General features: G+C 47.0%; 1 protein-coding gene across 3 annotated transcripts in view; it reads left to right on the top strand.

Annotated features, from left to right (window-relative positions):
- YBEY (ybeY metalloendoribonuclease) overlaps positions 1–15577 on the top strand; it is a 28394-nt gene that overhangs the window by 10062 nt on the left and 2755 nt on the right. The window contains exons 1-4 of one of the 3 annotated variants that reach the window (XM_077272415.1): positions 2403–2519; positions 9559–9772; positions 10230–10361; positions 14784–14852. In XM_077272415.1, the coding sequence (XP_077128530.1) occupies positions 9563–9772; positions 10230–10361; positions 14784–14852 (411 nt within the window). In that variant the 5' untranslated portion in view covers positions 2403–2519; positions 9559–9562. Of the gene's footprint in view, positions 1–2402; positions 2520–9558; positions 9773–10229; positions 10362–14783; positions 14853–15577 lie in introns of those variants that run through there. The other 2 variants (XM_077272414.1, XM_077272416.1) reach the window with 2 other exon arrangements.

Raw genomic sequence — 15577 nt, 5'->3', positions numbered from 1 at the left:
AGTATATTGCCCAGCCACGTAGTATATTGCCCAGCCACGTAGTATTTAGTATATTGCCCAGCCATGTAGTATATTGCCCAGTGATGTAGTATATTGCCCAGCCACATAGTATATTGCCCAGTCACGTACTATATTGCCCAGGGACGTAGTATATTGCCCAGCCACGTATATATTGCCCAGTCACGTAGTATATTGCCCAGTCACGTAGTATACAGCACAGAGCCACGTAGTATATTGCCAAGTCACGTAGTATATTGCCCAGCGACGTAGTATATTGCCCAGCCACGTAGTATATTGCCCAGCGATGTAGTATATTGCCCAGTTACGTAGTATATTGCCCAGTGACGTAGTATACAGCACAGAGCCACGTAGTATATTGCCAAGTCAGGTAGTATATTGCCCAGCGATGTAGTATATTGCCCAGCCACGTAGTATATTGCCCAGTGACGTAGTATATTGCCCAGCCATAGTAAATTGCCCAGTCACGTAGTATATTGCCCAGTGACGTAGTATATTGCCCAGTTACGTAGTATATTGCTCAGTCACGTAGTATATTGCCCAGTGACGTAGTATACAGCACAGAGCCACGTAGTATATTGGCCAGTCACGTAGTATATTGCCCAGCCACGTAGTATATTGCCCACTTACGTAGTATATTGCCCAGTGACGTAGTATATTGCCGAGTGACGTAATATACAGCACAGAGCCACGTAGTATATTGCCCAGTTACGTAGTATATTGCCCAGCGACGTAGTATATTGCCCAGCCACGTAGTATATTGCTCAGCGCCGTAGTATATTGCCCAATTACGTAATATATTGCCCAGCGACGTAGTATACAGCACAGAGCCACGTAGTATATTGCCCAGCTATGTAGTATATTGCCCAGCCACGTTTGTCACAGGTTAAAAAATAAAAAAATAAACATTTACTCACCTTTCCAAGGGCCCTTAGTAGTCCACGGCAGCTTCCGGTCCTAAGGTTGGTCTGAGCGCAGGACCTGTGATGACGTCGAGGTCATATGACCGTGTAGCGGTCACATGACCGTGACCTCACGGCAGGTCCTTTCCACGCAGGCGCGCAGGACTTGTGATGACGTCGCGGTCACATGACCGTGACGTCATGGCAGATCATTCTGCCATACCATCTTTGCCACCGCAACCTGCAATGGAAGATGGCGGGCCGCGCGAGCGGCTCAGCGGACTACAGAGGGTGAGTATAGCAGGGTTTTTTTTTTTATTTATTATTTTTAACATTACATTTTGTACTATTGATGCCGCATAGGCAGCGTCAATAGTACAAAGTTGGGGACACACAGGGTTAATAGCGGCGGTAACGGAGTGCGTTACCCGCAGCATAACGCGGTCCGTTACCGCCGGCATTAACCCTGTGTGAGCGGTGACCGGAGGGGTGTATGCGGGCGCCGGGCAGTGAGTGCGGGAAGTAAGGAGCGGCCATTTTTTTCCGGACTGTGCGCGTCGCTGATTGGTCGCGGCAGCCATGACAGGCAGCTGGCGAGACCAATCAGCGAACGAATAACCGCGACAGACAGACAGACAGACGGAAGTACCCTTAGACAATTATATAGTAGATAAAATTTATATTTTAGTCAAAAATCTTTGGTTGTCGTTTCATATTTATAGGTGTTTTATAAAAAATAAGCTAGACATGTTTGGTGTCTATGAACTCGTAATGACCTGGAGAATCATAATGGCAGGTCAGTTTTAGCATTTGGTGAACCTAGCAAAAAAGCCAAACAAAAAAACAGTGTGGGATTGCACTTTCTTTGCAATTTCACCGCACTTGGATTTTTTTCCCGTTTTCTGATACACAACATGGTAAAACCAATGTCTTTCAAAAGTACAACTCGCCCCGCAAAAAATAAGCCCTCACATGGCCATATTGACGGAAAAATAAAAAGGTTATGGCTGTGGGAAGGAGGGGAGCGAAAAACAAAAACACAAAAACGAAAATACCTCCATGGGTTAAGGGGGTTAAAAAGGTGAAAAATAAAAATCTCTCAGATCGATGTATACATGCAGGGGAGAAGGGGCGACGCACGCGGTATCGGTGCAGCACGTCCTCCTTTATTCTGTACAGTGCGAGCTTATCCACTTTTAGTTCGGCGGTATGATGATAAAGCATTTTTTTTTATGGTGTTCACTAAAGGGGTTAAGTATTTGGACAGTTTTATAGGTTGGGTCATTGCGGATGCGGCGATATCAAATATGTGTATTTTTTATTGTTTCGATTTTTTCATTCAAATATTTATTTAGTGATAAAATATATATTGATTTTTTTATTATTAGTTTTGATTTTTTTTTTTATATATATATTTTTACAATTACATTTTTTTTCCAACTTTTTTACTTTGTCCCACTATGGGACAATCATTTTTTGCAGGCAGATCGCTTCTATAGCATGTAGATAAAGCGCATGATCATCAAGTTTCCTCGCTCTGGTCTCCCTCGTCAAAGCTGAAGCGAAACGCGCGTTGGGCGGTGCGGGCTTATCATTAGGGTATGTTTGACCATGGTAACATTTCATATGATTATGTTTGGTGCACCTTATAATTATTAGGTCTCATTTGTTTATTTATTCCCCTCATTTATGTTCATTGTGAATGGGATGTTATGGTATTTATTTGAGGGCCTATTATTTATTTATATATTTTTAATAAATGCACAGTGTTCACTTTAAATTGGGTACTTACCCCATATATGCACTTTATATTGAATCATGAACACGTAGTACAATATAATTCATTTGGTACACCTGTAGTATTAATTTGGATACATGCACAACGTTCATTTTATTTTTTATTCTCTATCTTGTTATATGTAATATATATGAAATGAGAACAGTGCAATGAAATGAAATATACCTCAACTTTAATTAATGTACTTTTTTACATTGAGATTTATATGTCCATGGTATGATTTTTGTTTACCCTAGAAATTTATTGTTTTATATGATTTACTATACCCTTTAATGATCTGCACTCTATTGCCACCTGGTGGTCCTTTCTTTTATTGTAATATTGTTATCATTATGTCTATAACTAGATGGTGGCCGGATTCTAACGCATTGGATATTCTAGAATATGCATGTCCACGTAGTATATTGCCCAGCGACGTAGTATATTGCCCAGCCATGTAGTATATTGCCCAGCGACGTAGTATATTGCCCAGCCACGTAGTATATTGCCCAGTGACGTAGTATATTGCCCAGCCATGTAGTATATTGCCCAGCGACGTAGTATATTGCCCAGTCATGTAGTATATTGCCCAGTCATGTAGTATATTGCCCAGCGATGTAGTATATTGCCCAGCCATGTAGTATATTGCCCAGTCACGTAGTATATTGCCCAGTCATGTAGTATATTGCCCAGCCATGTAGTATATTGCCCAGCCAGGTAGTATATTGCCCAGTGACGTAGTATATTGCCCAGCCACATAGTATATTGCCCAGTCACGTACTATATTGCCCAGTGACGTAGTATATTGCCCAGCCACGTAGTATATTGCCCAGTCACGTAGTATATTGCCCAGTCACGTAGTATACAGCACAGAGCCACGTAGTATATTGCCAAGTCACGTAGTATATTGCCCAGCGACGTAGTATATTGCCCAGCCACGTAGTATATTGCCCAGCGATGTAGTATATTGCCCAGTTACGTAGTATATTGCCCAGTGACGTAGTATACAGCACAGAGCCACGTAGTATATTGCCAAGTCAGGTGGTATATTGCCCAGCGATGTAGTATATTGCCCAGCCACGTAGTATATTGCCCAGTGACGTAGTATATTGCCCAGCCATAGTAAATTGCCCAGTCACGTAGTATATTGCCCAGTTACATAGTATATTGCCCAGTCACGTAGTATATTGCCCAGTGACGTAGTATACAGCACAGAGCCACGTAGTATATTGCCAAGTCACGTAGTATATTGCCCAGCGACGTAGTATATTGCCCAGCCACGTAGTATATTGCCCAGCGACGTAGTATATTGCTCAGCGACGTAGTATATTGCCCAATTACGTAATATATTGCCCAGCTACGTAGTATACAGCACAGAGCCACGTAGTATATTGGCCAGTCACGTAGTATATTGCCCAGCCACGTAGTATATTGCCCAGCGACGTAGTATATTGCCCAGCGACGTAGTATATTGCCCACTTACGTAGTATATTGCCCAGTCACGTAGTATATTGCCGAGTGACGTAATATACAGCACAGAGCCACGTAGTATATTGCCAAGTCACGTAGTATATTGCCCAGCGACGTAGTATATTGCCCAGTTACGTAGTATATTGCCCAGCGACGTAGTATATTGCCCACTTACGTAGTATATTGCCCAGCCACGTAGTATATTGCCCAGTGACGTAATATACAGCACAGAGCCACGTAGTATATTGCCAAGTCACGTAGTATATTGCTCAGCGACGTAGTATATTGCCCAGTTACGTAGTATATTGCCCAGCGACGTAGTATATTGCCCAGCGACGTAGTATATTGCCCAGCCACGTAGTATATTGCTCAGCGCCGTAGTATATTGCCCAATTACGTAATATATTGCCCAGCGACGTAGTATACAGCACAGAGCCACGTAGTATATTGGCCAGTCACGTAGTATATTGCCCAGCGAAGTAGTATACAGCACAGAGCCACGTAGTATATTGCCCAGCTATGTAGTATATTGCCCAGCCATGTTTGTCACAGGTTAAAAAATAAAAAATAAACATATACTCACCTTTCCAAGGGCCCTTTGTAGTCCACTGCAGCTTCCGGTCCTAGGGTTGGTCTGAGCGCAGGACCTGTGATGACGTCGAGGTCATATGACCGTGTAGCGGTCACATGACCGTGACCTCACGGCAGGTCCTTTCCACGCAGGCGCGCAGGACTTGTGATGACGTCGCGGTCACATGACCGTGACGTCATGGCAGATCATTCTGCCATACCATCTTTGCCACCGCAACCTGCAATGGAAGATGGCGGGCCGCGCGAGCGGCTCAGCGGACTACAGAGGGTGAGTATAGCAGGGTTTTTTTTTTTATTTATTATTTTTAACATTACATTTTGTACTATTGATGCCGCATAGGCAGCGTCAATAGTACAAAGTTGGGGACACACAGGGTTAATAGCGGCGGTAACGGAGTGCGTTACCCGCGGCATAACGCGGTCCGTTACCGCCGGCATTAACCCTGTGTGAGCGGTGACCGGAGGGGTGTATGCGGGCGCCGGGCAGTGAGTGCGGGAAGTAAGGAGCGGCCATTTTTTTCCGGACTGTGCGCGTCGCTGATTGGTCGTGGCAGCCATGACAGGCAGCTGGCGAGACCAATCAGCGAACGAATAACCGCGACAGACAGACAGACAGACAGACGGAAGTACCCTTAGACAATTATATAGTAGATAAAATTTATATTTTAGTCAAAAATCTTTGGTTGTCGTTTCATATTTATAGGTGTTTTATAAAAAATAAGCTAGACATGTTTGGTGTCTATGAACTCATAATGACCTGGAGAATCATAATGGCAGGTCAGTTTTAGCATTTGGTGAACCTAGCAAAAAAGCCAAAGAAAAAAACAGTGTGGGATTGCACTTTCTTTGCAATTTCACCGCACTTGGATTTTTTTCCCGTTTTCTGATACACAACATGGTAAAACCAATGTCTTTCAAAAGTACAAGTCGCCCCGCAAAAAATAAGCCCTCACATGGCCATATTGACGGAAAAATAAAAAGGTTATGGCTGTGGGAAGGAGGGGAGCGAAAAACAAAAACACAAAAACGAAAATACCTCCAGGGGTTAAGGGGGTTAAAAAGGTGAAAAATAAAAATCTCTCAGATCGATGTATACATGCAGGGGAGAAGGGGCGACGCACGCGGTATCGGTGCAGCACGTCCTCCTTTATTCTGTACAGTGCGAGCAATCACAGTGCTGCGGGTGCAAGGCGCCTAAAGGAGCAAAAATAAATCAATGTCCGCTCGCCATCTCTCCAACCATCAGTCGCCCCCATACAGATTAGACCATCGGCAAAAACTGTCGATATTGGGGAGTTCAGCGGGACATCAGTATAATGTGTATGGAACCTTATCTGTGCGGTGTCCAAAGCCCCGGAGCCTTATCCTACCTCTATTTGCTGTACTTCTATTGTTCTCTGTTATCAGCCAAACAGAATGAAGGAACCTTGTCCTTGATATCTGCTCAGAAAAATACAATCTCCTCTTGTATCAGGCTAGGAGTGCCCGGCTGTCATCTATTGCTCTCTGTTGTCAGCCGTCTGTGACTGCGGAAGGGCCTTATAGCAGAATTTTAGTTTATACTATAATTATATACTTTCCCTCTTTTAGATCCTGCAGGCTGATGGCGGCAATTACTGTTGTGAATTCCGTTCTCGAACTCCCTCCTGTGGTCATGAATGGTACTTCGGTGAGTTCTGTCCGTGGACTCCCTCTGGTGGCTGTTAGTGGAGCTGCTGGTTCTTAAAGTTACTTCCTCAGCTGCCCTCGTTTAGGGCTAGGCTGGCTTCTCTATTTAACTCCACTCAGATCGTTACTTGATGCCAGCTGTCAATGTCTCAGTACTGGTTCAGATCTCTCTTGGATCTTTCTGATGACCTGTCTACTCCAGCAGAAGCTAAGTCCCTGCTAGTTCATTTGTTGTTCATTGTGTACTGAATATATTTCTTAGTACTTGCTAAGTTCTAGTCCAGCTTGCTATCATGATGTTGCCTTGCTAGCTGGAAGGTCTGGGGTGCAGAGTGGCACCTCCGCACCGTGAGTCGGTGCGGGGGTCTTTTTGCACACTCTGCGTGGTTTTTTTGTAGTTTTTTTGTGCTGACCGCAAAGATCCCTTTTCTATCTTCTGTCTATTTAGTAAGACTGGCCTCCTTTGCTGAAACCTGTTTCATTCCTGTGTTTGTGACTTTCCTCTTAACTCACAGTCAATATTTGTGGGGGGCTGCCTTTTCCTTTGGGGAATTTCTCTGAGGCAAGGTAAGGTGTTGTGAACTCTGTTCTCGAACTCCCTCCTGTGGTCAGGAATGGTATTTCTGTGAGTTCTGTCCGTGGGTTCCCTCTGGTGGCTGAAAGTGGAGCTGCTGGTCTTGAAGTGGCTTCCTCAGCTGCATCGTTTAGGACTGGGCAGGTTCCTCTATTTAACTCTGCTCAGATCGTTACTTGATGCCAGCTGTCAATGTATCAGTACTGGTTCAGATCTCACTTGGATCTCCTGATGACCTGTCTACTTCAGCAGAAGCTAAGTCCCTGCTAAGCTCATTTGTTGTTCATTTGTGTGCTGAATATATTTCTGAGTACCTGCTAAGTTTCTGTCCAGCTGGTTATCATGATATTGTCTCGCTAGCGGGAAGCTCTGGGTTACAGAGTGGCACCACCGCACCGTGAGTCGGTGCGGGGGTTTTTTGCTCACTCTGCGTGGCTTTTTGTAGTTTTTTGTGCTGACCGCAAAGATCCCTTTATCTATCTTCTGTCTATTTAGTAAGTCTGGCCTCCTTTGCTGAAACCTGTCTCATTCCTGTGTTTGTGCCTTCCTCTTAACTCACAGTCAATATATGTGGGGGGCTGCCCTTTTCCTTTGGGGAATTTCTCTGAGGCAAGGTGAGGCTATATTTCTCTTTAGGGGTAGTTACCTCTCAGGCTGTGAAGAGTCGTCTAGGCAGAGTCAGGCACGATCCACGGCTAATTCTAGTGTGTGTGATCAGGCTCGGACTGGGGCACCGGGACACCGGAGAATCCTCCGGAGGGCCCCGCCCCCATCCTCCTTCATTTGTGATTTGTCCCTGCCCTGCATGCGGTGCACGTGCAGCATAGTTTATTTATTCTATAGCCGGGGCCCGGCGCACAGCAGGCTGTACCGAAGAGGAAGAATGTGATGTGATTGAAGTGCTGCGCGGCAGCTGCTCGCTCCTTCACATGATGAAATGATCATCTTTCGCACTGCTGCCGACGGCGCCGAGTCTGTGCTCTTGATAAGAGCAGGCTGCAGCCCGTGCGCAGCGTGGTGCGAGTGCCGACCTCACCTCACTGACTGCTGCCAGCACAGTCCAAGGAAACAGCTGAGCTGACTGACTGTGTGTGTGAGTCAGAGAGGAGAAGACAGGGACGCACGCACACACTGCACTGAGTGAGTCTGCAGCACGGGTCATCACTGACCTGTTTCTCGTTACTTTGCCCGCCCTCGACACCGCCTCTCTGTCTGAGTGACTCTGGAGTCTTGGGACACAGGACAATATCCAACATCCAAAAAGTCACCCAAAACTTATCGTGAGCACACAGCAAATTATAAAGGCCACCATATCCGCATACTTTATGAAGCCGAAGATCCTTCATGAAAATGCCAGCGGCGTGTCATACTCACTAGCATGGTACGGGGCTGCTGTGCTTCACCTTGCACATTGCTGGTATCTGGTAACCGTTGGGGCTGATTTCAGCTGATTGTCTCAGGTGCCAAGTGTTGGACCACCCCCGATCTCATGATGATGCCTTAAGGCCCCGTCTCACTAAGCGATTTACCAACGATCACGACCAGCGATACGACCTGGCCGTGATCGTTGGTAAGTCGCTGTGTGGTCGCTGGGGAGCTGTCACACAGACCGCTCTCCCCAGCGACCAACGATCAGGGGAACGACTTCGGCATCGTTGAAACTGTCTTCAACGATGCCGAAGTCCCCCTGCAGCACCCGGGTAACCAGGGTAAACATCGGGTTACTAAGCGCAGGGCCGCGCTTAGTAACCCGATGTTTACCCTGGTTACCAAAAAAAACAAACAGTACATACTCGCCTTTCGGTGTCCAGGTCCCTTGCCGTCTGCTTCCTGCTCTCTGACTGAGCCGCCGTACAGCGAGAGCAGAGCGCAGCGGTGACGTCACTGCTGCGCTCTCACTTCTCACTGTACGGCCGGGAGTCAGTGAGAGCAGGAAGCAGACGGCAAGGGACCTGACGGACATCAGAAGGCGAGTATGTACTGTTTGTTTTTTTTTACATTTACGCTGGTAACCAGGGTAAACATCGGGTTACTAAGCGCGGCCCTGCGCTTAGTAACCCGATGTTTACCCTGGTTACCAGTGAAGACATCGCTGGATCGGTGTCACACACACCGATTCAGCAATGTCAGCGGGGCCTCAACGACCAAAAAACGGTCCAGGCCATTCCGACACGACCAGCGATCTCGCAGCAGGGGCCTGATCGCTGGTACGTGTCACACATAGCGAGATCGCTATGGAGGTCGCTGTTGCGTCACAAAACTAGTGACTCAGCAGCGATCTCGCTAGCGATCTCGCTATGTGAGACGGGGCCTTTATCCTACAGATACAGCAGGTCATCGGTTGTTTTGTCTCAGAACCCCTGTAATTTTGCTTGTGGTAGAGCTGTAGGGAAATAAATCATTTGCTGTCTGGTTATCCCTCTGAATACAGTGGACGGTCCTGGAGATGGAAAACTTTGTCGTCATCTTATTGTTCAAGAGCCCTTCTAACATGCAGACATCGTCCAAAGCAGACAACACCTGTACCCCAAGTCTCTATGTATTATTTGTCCCAACAGGGTAATGTCTCTTCTTATACGGAACCTGCAGCATGTGATCCCTCTTCGCAGAGCCCATTTACGCAAGAATCTAGAAATTACCAGAAGCTGTCTCGGTGTGAAGAGGTTTGATGTTGGGGTAATATGTATAAATGATACCAAGATCCGACAACTGAACAAACGTTATAGACGACAAGACAAAGCTACAGACGTGTTATCATTTCCATTTCATGAGGTACACCAAATAGCAGAGCAGGTTGTCTTTAAAGGGAACCTGTCACCAGGTATAAAAAGTAACCACTTTTGACTCTGGTTTTATTCCTATCACTCCCCTGAGCACTCAGTTTTTTTGCTTTTTTTTAGTTGCTATACCGTTCCAGAGATATAGGCTTCTTTATTCAGTGCTAATTTTTATAGTCTTTATAAGGGGGTGTGGCTCAGAGTAATAATTCAGAGGAGCCTAAAGACACGCCCCTGAGGATCCTCTCTTGTGAGCCATGCACCCTTGTAAACACCATCAAAATTAATATTAGATAAAAAGGCCCATATATTTAGAATCATATGGCAGATTTAAAAAAAAAACTGCATACAAGCAACTTTTGCTCAGGTGATAGCAACTCTTTAAGTAATTGCACTTATATATAATATGTGTTAGCTGCATCTGACAGTGTGTAATCCATGTATACTTCCAGAATTTGTGTCCCGGATTATTGCCCGATCCAGTATTCCCAGATGAATACAATTTAGGAGACATTTACCTTGGAGTAGAGTTTATATATCACCAGTGTGAAGAAAAGCAGGAGGATTTTAACAATGTCTTGACTGTAAGTTTTGGAGAATGGAAATCAAATGGTGTTATCATGCTATCAACAACAATTTTGTCACGACTCTGTTGTCGGGTGTCCCGGGACCAGGGGCTCCTTTCCTGTCCCTAACGCCAGGGGCGCCTTATCTTGCCTTATGCACCGAATTACTTCTTATGGTGAAGAAGCCGGCACCACATACTTTGCTTTAGCTCCTGAATCCTAGCTCAGTCTGTACCCTTTCCCCACCCAGGGAAGAGGAGAGTAGTAGTGTTCCGTAATACACCAACCAAACTAACAAGGTAGGTAATAAAAACAGGGATAAAGGAACATTCCCAGTCATACAAATATACTCACACAAACAACAGAGGTAAACACCAGGGAGTGGAGAATGGGGAAAAAAACAAAGTAAGGGAAGGAAGGGAATTATCACACAACCAAAACCTAGCAACAGTGTCCGATAAATCCACTAAACCACAAGAAACCACCATCTCCTAACCATGCAGCATAAGCTAGCTCTGGCAATGAGTGCTTGACGGGGCCCAGAATATATTGGAGAGGGGTGTGGCTACCAGTGAACCGCTGAGAGCCTTAATGCAGGAAAGCTTCTAAGAACTCTCAACTGAGCAGATTCTACACTGCTAAAAGAAACTTGTACCGCTTAATATGAAGGTGAAGTGCTTCTAAACAGTGCAGGAGTAGGAGAAATCAGACACTGCGATCTTCTGGCTCTTATCTGTCACGGTAAACCCATGGCAAATTATTTGTAGCTCAAAGGTTGGTTGTTGCGAGGTACGACATAGTAAAATGGATCTGAGCTGAGTTGGATAAGGACTTGTAGAAGATTTGGTAAAAATTAAAAAAAAGTAGAGAAGCAAAGGATTTATTACTTGTACTGATGCTTCAGGAATGTGTAAAGAGTTGTGTCCTCACTGAGAGTAGCACCTAACATTCAGGGGTAGATCTACTGGTGAAACATAACTACCCTCGCTAGTATCTGCTCCACAAGCGAGTACGTGTAGTCAGGGCCGGTTTTATGCAAAGTGGGGCCCTAGGCAAAGTTTAAAATGGGGCCCCAAATGCTAACATACGAGTATTGCGCATCATACAGAAGCATTTCGGTTGTATTTACATGCGCTGATCTCAGGCCGCTAAACGAGTGTGATCGACAATACTGAAGTCGTTGGACGCTTGTTTCCCTGCCTCTTTCCACCATCTGAGAAAGAATGAAGGGGACAGAACCATCACTAGTAGATCACTAACAGATCACCATACAGTATTATGTTATCAGCAGCACATCTACAGTTAACACCGGCGATGTGCTGATGAGAACAATGATTTTTATTCCGGCATAAACAATCCAATCACCCAATGAATATGCAGCATTTTGCTTGTTTAGTATAATACACCCCATAGTCCTCCATATATTTTAATGTGTACCATAGTCCTCCATATTGTAAAATGCACACCCCATAGTCCTCCATATAATATAATGTGCCCCATAGTCCTCCATATAGTATAATACACTCCTCATAGTCCTCCATATAGTATTATACACTTCCCATAGTCCTCCATATAGTATAATACACTCCTCATAGTCCTCCATATATTAAAATATACTCCTCAGTCCTCCATATAGCATAATACACTCCTTGCAGTGCTCCATATAGTATAATGCACCGCCATAGTCATCCATGTAGTACAATTCACTTCCCATAGTATAATGCACCCCATAGTTCTTCATATAGTATAATGTATTTCCCATAGTCTTCGATACAGTATAATTCAACCTACATATAGTATAATGCAGCCACCCCACAGAGTATACCGTATTTTTCGGACTATAAGACGCACTTTTTCCCCCCCAAAAAAGGGGGGAAAATGGGGGGTGCGTTTAATAGTCGCAATGCAGGCTTACCGTGGCGGCAGAGGTGCGGTGGCAGAGGTGCGGCGGCAGAGGTGTGGCGGCAGAGGTGTGGAGATGAGGAGGCGCAGTGAGCGGGGTCCGTTTCCCCGATGAGGTGATGCAGCAGCCCGGTAATGCAGCAGAGCCGGGTGAATCCTGTTGTTATCGGTGCGCGCGGCCATCTTCCTGAGGCCGCGCGTGCGCAGATGGAGGTCTCTGCTGCCCGGGGCTTCAGGAAAATGGCCGCGGGATGCCGCGCGTCCGCAGATGGGGATCGCGGCGGCCATTTTCTTGAAGCCGAGATGCAAACTCGGCTTCAGGAAAATGGCCGCCGCGATCCCCATCTGCGCACGCGCGGCATCCTGCGGCCATTTTCCTGAAGCCCCAGGCAGCAGAGACCTCCATCTGCGCACGCGCGGCCTCAGGAAGATGGCCGCGCCCACCGATAACAACAGGATTCACCCGGCTCTGCTGCATTACCGGGCTGCTGCATCACCTCACCGGGGAAAGGGACCCCTCTCACGCCATACCTCTCACTGTGCCTCCTCATCCAAGCACCTGTCAGTAACCACTGCTGCCACCCTCCCATGGACACCATGCCGTGGCGTCGCCCACCTAAGCAGGAAGGTACCCTGCTCAGGTGCACGCCGTACCGCATCACCCCACCTCTGCCGACACCATGCCTCCTGTGACCCTGCTCTGCCACCACCAGCCCTCAGGTAAGATTCTGTAAATTCGGACAATAAGACGGACCCCCATCTTATAAAAAACTTTTTTCTGCAATTTTCACCCCAAATTTGGGGTGCGCCTTATGGTCCGGTGCATCTTATAGTCTGAAAAATACGGTAATGCAGCCCTCACAGAGTATAATGTAACCCCCCACAGAGTATAATGTAACCTCCCCATAGAATATAATGCAGCCCCCCCATATAGTATAATGTAGCCCCCTCATAGAGTATGATGCCATCACCCCTCAAAGAATATAAATATAATACAGCCTCCCCCATAGAATATAATATACCCTCATAGTATATAGCACAGCCCACATAGTAGTATATAACAGCCCACACAGTAGTATAAAGCACTGCCCACACAGTAGTATACAGCACTGCCCACAGTAGTATACAGCAGAGCCCACAGTAGTATACAGCACAGCCCACAGGAGTATACAGCACAGCCCACAGGAGTATACAGCACAGCCCACAGGAGTATACAGGAGTATACAGCACAGCCCACAGTAGTATACAGCACAGCCCGCAGTAGTATACAGCACAGCCCGCAGTAGTATACAGCACAGCCCGCAGTAGTATACAGCACAGCCTGCAGTAGTATACAGCACTGCCCGCAGGAGTATACAGCACTGCCCGCAGGAGTATACAGCACTGCCCGCAGGAATATACAGCACTGCCCGCAGGAGTATACAGCACTGCCCGCAGGAGTATACAGCAGAGCCCGCAGGAGTATACAGCACTGCCCGCAGGAGTATACAGCACAGCCCGCAGGAGTATACAGCAGAGCCCGCAGGAGTATACAGCAGAGCCCGCAGGAGTATACAGCAGAGCCCGCAGGAGTATACAGCAGAGCCCGCAGGAGTATACAGCAGAGCCCGCAGGAGTATACAGCAGAGCCCGCAGTAGTATACAGCACAGCCCGCAGTAGTATACAGCACTGCCCGCAGGAGTATACAGCACTGCCCGCAGGAGTATACAGCACTGCCCGCAGGAGTATACAGCACTGCCCGCAGGAGTATACAGCACAGCCCGCAGGAGTATACAGCAGAGCCCGCAGGAGTATACAGCAGAGCATGCAGGAGTATACAGCAGAGCCCGCAGGAGTATACAGCAGAGCCCGCAGGAGTATACAGCAGAGCCCGCAGGAGTATACAGCACAGCCCGCAGTAGTATACAGCACAGCCCGCAGTAGTATACAGCACAGCCCGCAGGAGTATACAGCACAGCCCCCAGGAGTATACAGCACTGTCCACATCCCTCCTTCCCTCCCCGCCTCTCTCCTCCCGAGAATGGCAGCACAGTCTAGTTAAAAAAAATAAACAAAAAAAACACAAGCTCCTCACCTCTCCCCGAGCCCGCGCTGCTCCCTCCCTGCTCCCGTGTCGGCGGCGGCCGCCGCACTGCCTGACACACAGCGAGTGCGCGATGATGCGCACCCGCTGTGTCAGAGGTGTGGGAGAGGGAGCGTCAGGTGGCGCGCTCTCCTCCATCATTGCTTTGAACTGTATCGGCAGACGCTGGTATAGTTCAATGCGGCGGGGGAGTCGGCGCTGGCGGCAGGCGGGCCCCCCTGCCTCACAGGGGCCCCATAGCGGCTGCGTGACCTGCCGCTAGCTGGGGGCCCCTGGGGGAGCGGGGGCCCCAGGCAGCTGCCTGGTCTGCCTGCCCCCAACGCCGGCCCTGCGTGTAGTAAGTGAATCTGCCCTAAGTCTGGCTGGTCACATTTTATGGTCTTGTTCCTTCCAGTGAATATTTATAATGTGTTTCTACTGACGGAAACTCAAATATAAATTACGTTTCTCCCAGGTGACGGCAGTGCATGGCTTATGTCACCTACTAGGTTATACTCATCATAGCCCAGAAGACTGGAGAAAGGTTAGTTTTGTGGGATTTTTCTTTTTAAATTAAGATTGTGCTGATATTACAAGGCTTTTAGCTTTACATGAGTATATAGTAATGGCTTATATTTGCAGTATTATTTTATTATAGGAAATCTGCTACAATCAGCATAAATTAGACTCTTCTGTGCAATTACAGCCAGGTTTGTTTTTACTTTGAGATGCTCCTCCGTTTCAGAGAAAACATAGTTTAAAAGGCTGTAGAGACGTGAATCATCTACTGCCAGGTCTGTTCATAATGCACATACATGGAGAGAGACCTGAAAATCAACAAGAGCAGAACAGGAACAGCACCTGATGAGCTAGCTTTCTCTCTATCCTCCCTGGCCAGCTTTTAAACCTGTGTTTTCACTAATATGTCCCAGCATTTCACAGTTAAAGTTACATGTGCAGCCAGCATCTGATTCATACTGCTTGTAGTTCAAGCAGTATGAATCTAGTGACAGTTCTTCTTTAACGGAAAACCACTGGTTTGATCTCTTTACAGATCTCCAGTAGCTCCAGACATAAGGTGTTGTTTCATGTGCATTTTGGGGGAGCGCACCGCTCCCTTGGCCCCTGGCTTCGTGCTTGATAGGGGCAGTGTGCTCCTGCATGATTGACAGTACAGACTAGTGGTATAGTCCTGTAATTGGCCCAAACTGTGTGCTCCAATGCTGCAAGCAGAAGCAGCTTTGCCTCCGTACCATTTGAAGACCGTAG

The sequence above is a fragment of the Ranitomeya variabilis genome, chromosome 7, assembly GCF_051348905.1.
Source record: "Ranitomeya variabilis isolate aRanVar5 chromosome 7, aRanVar5.hap1, whole genome shotgun sequence".
In the NCBI taxonomy this organism is placed as follows: Eukaryota; Metazoa; Chordata; class Amphibia; order Anura; family Dendrobatidae; genus Ranitomeya; species Ranitomeya variabilis.
The sequence above is the reverse complement of the archived record's forward strand: the minus strand, read 5'-3'. Positions and strand labels throughout refer to the sequence as shown.